The 6,484-nt window shown below is 42.6% G+C and overlaps 1 protein-coding gene across 1 annotated transcript; it reads left to right on the forward strand.

The window, feature by feature from the left end:
• The first annotated feature begins 970 nt into the window (after positions 1-970).
• On the forward strand, positions 971-5,351 carry kazald3 (Kazal-type serine peptidase inhibitor domain 3). The gene is made up of 4 exons (XM_023267818.3): positions 971-1,759; positions 4,102-4,262; positions 4,365-4,512; positions 4,866-5,351. Exons 1-4 carry the CDS (start codon positions 1,201-1,203, stop codon positions 4,949-4,951), a joined length of 954 nt encoding a protein of 317 aa, XP_023123586.2. The 5' UTR covers positions 971-1,200; the 3' UTR covers positions 4,952-5,351.
• The last annotated feature ends 1,133 nt before the right edge of the window (positions 5,352-6,484 follow it).

The following is a 6,484-nucleotide window of genomic DNA, read 5'->3' on the forward strand; positions in this document are numbered from 1 at the left end:
AACTAGAACACGATCAGACAAAGCAGAACTAAAAAAACGGAACCTAGAAAAAGAACCAGAATAATAAAAATAATTAATTAATTAATTAATTAATTAATTAATAATAAAAAAAAAACAGAACCCGAGGGGAAAAAAATCTGAAACACAAAAACCAAAAAATCTGAATACAGAACCAGTAAAACCAATATACAAACAAACAAACAAACAAACCAAAGAAAATCGGAACCAGGATCAGAGAAATCAGAACCAGTAAAACAGAATCAGAACGTTTCCACCTCCAGTTTAACTTCAGACTGTCAAGGTAGACTCACTGAGAGAGGAACCAGAACCCAAGCTTTTCAAAATAAAACTTGAAGCAGCTGTAGACTATTAATAATCAACAGAATCAATCAACCGATTTTATTTCTGACATTGAAGACAATAAAAACACAAATATCTGTAAACAAGTGATTAAAAAACACTAAACAATAAATAAAACATGTTGTTATTTGTCGGGTTTTCATTTAAATTCTATAAAATCTTAACTTTAGTTCTAAATTATTGAGTTTTTCAGTTAAAAAAAATCTAATAATAGTTTGACAAATTTAATAATTTTATAAAAATATTATTGAAACAGTTTAAAATAAAAAACTTTGTTTTCTAAAGGAGAAGATGAGTGTAATATTACAAATAAGAGTTAAATAAACACTATAATGAATAGATCAGACTTTACAGTTAATAAATAGTTTAAATCCACAACTTTTAATTTGTCTTTTATTTTTATTTTATCTATAAAATCACTTTACGTTTATTTTTCTGTCTTTAAACTGTATCAAAGTATTTTAGCTGAAAGTTGAAGTAAAAGTCTGAAGTATCAGAATTAAAGTACAGTAACTACTGAAGTAAAAGTACTCCGTTACTTGTCACACAGCTCCAGGCTTTTATTGTGAAGGGCAGCAGGCAGCGGAGTTTTATTGTGGAGGAATTGACAGATGGCTGATCAGCTGTTGGCAGCTCAGTCTAGTCCTGTCCGGGTTCAGGTCTGGTTCTGGTTCTGGTTCTGTCTGACTCCTGCTTCTGTGCGGTTCCGGACCGGAATGTAAGTTTCGGGTTTAAACTTTCGGTGGATTCGCGGCTCCTTCCCGGATACTGACCCGGTTTGACCCGCTTCGACCCGGTCGGCTCCACGTCGGTGTGTTCGGAGCCAGAGTCCCGGTAAAGATGCGGGTTCTGGTTCTGCTGGCGGTCTGTGTGAACCTCCAGAGGTGCCGGGGTCTCCCCAGCAGGCTGCCCGCCCTCAGCGCCTCCTCTCCCGGCCAGCCGTCCCTCTCCGACCCGCTGCTGGACTACGACCGGCTGGACGAGGAGCTCGGCGGAGGGAACCGGACCGGAGCGGTGGAGCGCTGCGGGCCATGTGAGCCGGACCTGTGCCCGGAGACCCGCGGCTGCCGGGCCGGTCTGGTCCCGGACCCCTGCGGCTGCTGCCTGGAGTGCGGGAACCTGGAGGGACAAGCCTGCGACCCGGGAGACCGGAGCCGGTTCTACGGGCTCTGCGGCTCCGGGCTGCGGTGTGAGGCGGAGCGGCGACCAGCTGGAGGAGCACCGGGACCGGAGGAGGAGGAGGAGGAGGAGGAGGAGGAGGAGTGGGTGTGTGTGTGTGAGGAGCAGCAGCCGGTCTGCGGGTCGGACGGAACCACCTACATGAACATGTGTCGGTTCCGGGAGGCCGCGTTCTCCAAACCGGAACTGGTGAGCAGAGAGAGGAGCCCCTGTAGGACAGGTAGGAACACCTGGACACACCTGGACACACCTGGACACACCTGGACACACCTGGACGCACCTGGACACCTGCAGCTCACTGCTGCAGATACACTGACTAACAAACAAACAAACAAACAAACAAACAAACATAAATCATAAACAGGTTCCAGTAAAACTCCAGATAATCAAACATCATTTTCCATCAATAAAACAGTTTCTAGATTTAATTTTAGTGAATGTTTGTTTTTATGTTTGTTTTAATTTGTTATTTTAATGTTTAAATAAACTCATAAAATCAGCAAAATTCTGTTTCAATCCGTTGAATCCTGTTAGATTATAAATGATCAAATACAAATAAGAAGAAAAACACTCAGATTTCAGAAGGTTTTCTGTCATTTTTCTTTAAAAAGCTGAATATTTGTTGTTGTTTTTTTGTTTTTCAGTTTAAATGGAGTTGAGAGAAACTAAATGACGACGTTCACATGAATCCAGTTAATGTGATCAGTTTAAAGATTTCACCTGATGACACTCTTTTAGCTCATTTCAGTGTCTTTGTTGCTGCTCTGGTCTGTGTGAACCTCAATCTGGACGTTCAGAGTCCAGAGAATGTTCAGTTTTACTGAAACCAGAAAAGATTCACATCTGGTTTCTGTGACAGTAAAACTTCACAGTGAAGAAGCTGAAATCAACATTATCAATCAATCATGATCAATATCTGATGGCTGACCGCCAGAGGTGGGCAGAGGATCCAAGAATTGTACTCAAGTAAGAGTAACGTTACTTCAAAATAATATCACTCAAGTAGAAGTAAAAAGTAGTCATCCAAAACATTACTCAAGTAAGAATAAAAAAGTATTTGGTGAAAAGACTACTCAAGTACTGAGTAACTGTTTGATTGTAATGTCTGATGTATTTCTTAGAAATGATGTGATCAGACGGACAAAAATGTAAAATAATGTGCAAATTATGATATTTCCAAATAATAAAATAAAAAAAGCAAAAATAAACAACATCTTCATCAACTCAAGTAAATGTAACAGAGTACATGTAACTCGTTACTTTCCACCTCTGCTGACTGATGAATCTTTGGAGGACCACGGCTGATGTTCTAGTTAGAACCAGGTTCTTCTGTTTGTTCAGCAGCAGATTCTGTCTCACTCTGACAAACATGCACATTCTCTGCTGCTGCTGCTGCTGCTGCTGCTGCTGCTGCTGCTGCTGCTGCTGGTTACTGAGCGCGCTCAGTTCGTCTCCCTGTCAGACGTCTGAAATCATCATCAGTGAGTCCTGAAGGCCTCGGACCCACAGCTGCTCTGCAGAATCCATCAGGGACCTGAAACCACAACAGAGACCAGTTAGACCCGGTTTAAACCAGCTAGACCCAGTTTAAAACCAGTTAGATTCAGTTTAAAACCAGTTAGACTCAGTTTAAAACCAGTTAGATTCAGTTTAAAACCAGTTAGACTCAGTTTAAAACCAGCTAGACCCAGTTTAAAACCAGTTAGATTCAGTTTAGAACCAGTTAGACTCAGTTTAAAACCAGTTAGATTCAGTTTAAAACCAGTTAGACTCAGTTTAAAACCAGCTAGATCCAGTTTAAAACCAGTTAGGCCCAGTTTAAAACCAGCTAGACTCAATTTAAAACCAGCTAGATCCAGTTTAAAACCAGTTAGGCCCAGTTTAAAACCAGCTAGACTCAATTTAAAACCAGCTAGATCCAGTTTAAAACCAGTTAGGCCCAGTTTAAAGCCAGTTAGACTCAATTTAAAACCAGCTAGACTCAGCTGAAAGTGCTAAACATTTGGCATGTTAGCTTTATTTCCTGTTAGCTTTAAAGTGCTAGCGCTGAGGTGATCAGAACTTTTAGGTGTTTGTTGGACGTCTTCCTTCAGTTTAATGATCCAGATCTGATCTCAGAGCAGGAAACTGAACATTACCATGGATCAGACTGGACTCTGTGATCTGCTGCTTCTGTCTGGAGCTGCTTCCTGTCTAGTTTAGTCTCAACGCCGACCAGGTTTCAGGTAAATCTGGCCTCAGACGGCCTCATTTCAAATTGACTTGTCTTAAATTACAAGAAAATTGTCCAAAACCCGTTTAAAATGACAACATTTTGTCTAGAATTAGTAAATCATGCCACAGATGAGTGAAACTTTCTCCTAAATAAGAAAGAAATGATCCAAATTTATTCGTTTATTGTCCAATAAGAGTAAAAGAAAAGTCTCAAAAGAAAATCTAAAAACATCCAAAATGATTTTTTTTAAAAAGTCCCAAACTAAACAATAGTTGTTTAAAATGGCAAGAAATGTCCAAAATAACCACCAGTCTGTGTCTCACCTGTCTGTCTCACCTGTCCTTCAGTTCCGGTCATCAAGGTTCCTCCTCAGAACCAGGTCAACGGGTCGGGCAGCAGTCTGGTGTTCCTCTGTGAGGTCTTTGCGTTTCCGATGGCGCTGGTCGAGTGGAGGAAGGAGGGACGAGACGTCGTCCTGCCCGGAGACGACCCCCACATCTCCGTCCAGGTAGGACACACCTGAGCCTGTAGCCCCGCCTTCTTTTGAAGGGACAGACCCCCCCAAGACACACCTCAGAGACACTAACTGATTTCTGATTGGCTCTCCCAGTCGCGGGGCGGGCCTCTTAAATTCGAGCTCTCCAGTTGGCTGCAGATCGAGGGGGCGGAGCCTGGAGACTCAGGAACCTATCGTTGCACAGCTCACAACAGCCTGGGATCAGTCTCCGCCTCTGCCATCTTGGGAGTCCTGGGAGCAGGTGAGACGACACACCTGTTCAGAGCCGCAGACAGGAAACGTCTTTAAAATACTACTACCTGTCTCACCATCTGTCTACCTGTCTGTTTACCTGTCTGTCTACCTGTCTGTCTGTCTGTCTGTCTACCTGTCTGTCTGTCTGTCTGTCTGTCTACCTGTCTGCCTGTTTACCTGTCTGTCTACCTGTCTGTCTACCTGTCTGCCTGTTTACCTGTCTGTCTACCTGTCTGTCTGTCTGTCTGTCTACCTGTCTGTTTGTCTGTCTGTCTGTCTACCTACCTGTCTGTCTGTCTGCCTACCTGTCTGTCTGTCTACCTGTCTGTCTGTCTGTTTGTCTACCTGTCTGTCTTTCAGAGGAGCTGTCGTCCTACTTGGCCAACAGTGTGTCTGAGATGAAGCAGCTGATGGAGGCCACAGACTACGACCAGGACTTTTACTGATGCTCAGTTGACATCACTACCTCTGTCCAGCGGTCAGGTGACATAATTTCCTCTGTCCAGCGGTCAGATGACATCATTTCCTCTGTCCAGCGGTCAGGTGACATCACTTCCTCTGTCCAGCGGTCAGGTGACATCATTTCCTCTGTTTGGCAGCCATTACAGCAGTCAGGTGATGAACTGAACAGACTCTTATTTTGAAACCAGAGAGGCGATGAATTATTCTCTTTGTACGCCATCGTTACGGTGACATCACTCGGCGTCGTGACTTGGAGACTCGGTGTGTTGAACATGTCGTTGACGTCGCAGGTTCAAGCCCGAGTCTCCTGTCGGCTCGTTGGTGTGAAACATTTTAATATTTTAATAATAATTTAAAAAAAATAAAAAAAACTGACGAATCTTCTTCTCTGTTTCTGCATTTTCTGTGTAATCTTCCCTCTGATGTCATCTTGATCGTTCCATCAGGGAACATCCACTCCTCATTGGTTAATGTAAAAATAACATCTGTAACGAGGCTGCTGGAAAAAACGAAACCTTTAAGAAGGAAACTGTTCATCAGATGTTTTTACAGAGAAACTAATCATTTGTCAAGATGAACGAGTCCCACGTAAAGACCAACAAGTTAAAACAACAAATCCTCAATCCAGACCAACTAATCCAGAGTTAAACAAACAAATCCTGACTCACAACCAAATAATCCTCAGTTAAGACCAACTAGTTCCAAGTAAAGATCAGCAAGTCTTTCGTAAAGACCAAGAAATCCTGACTCCAGATCAACAAGTCTCCGATCAAACCAACAAATCCTCCATCAAAACCAACAAATCTGGAGTGAAGCCACACAAATCCTGACTACAGACCAACAACTCATCCATCACGACCAACAAATTCTCAGAATGCCCAAGTAGACAACAAGTCCAGAGTCAAAACCAACAAGTTCCAACACTAATTAGTCCTGAATCCAGACCAACTTTTTTTAATTGCCCCCTGGGGACAAATAAAGTTTTTTGAATCTGAATCTGAATCTAATCCTGACTGAAGACCAACTGACTCATGATCAACACATCTTCAACCAAAACCAAGAAGTTCCACGTAAAGATCAAGTTAAAAGTAAAAACCAACAAACTGTGAGTCAGTCGTGTGTTTACATCTCAGAAAATAGTTTCAGTGTTTCTAGTTTCAGTTGTTGGAAGAATGTTTCTGATCCCTAAAACATGTTCAGTTATTTCAGTTGCTTCAGTAGCTCTGATAAATGATCCTGGCTCCCTTTAAACTTTTTAAACATTAATTCCAGCTGTCAGGTTCAGGATCCATCAGAACTTCAGGAAGCGATCAGGCATAACGTGTCCTGAGAGAAGTTAACCTGAAGATCCTGACCTCACTGTGAACCTTCCATCAGATTAGACTGAGTTTAAACTGGATCTGAAGGAGCTCAGGCTGAAAACGACTGAAGCAGATTTAGAGCAAAGGAAGCTGAAGGTCCTCAGGGAGCAGCAGCAGTCATGAAAAGCTCTCAGTTTGTCTCCATTCAGAGGAAAC

Source organism: Amphiprion ocellaris, chromosome 6 (genome assembly GCF_022539595.1).
Source record: "Amphiprion ocellaris isolate individual 3 ecotype Okinawa chromosome 6, ASM2253959v1, whole genome shotgun sequence".
Classification (NCBI taxonomy): Eukaryota; Metazoa; Chordata; class Actinopteri; family Pomacentridae; genus Amphiprion; species Amphiprion ocellaris.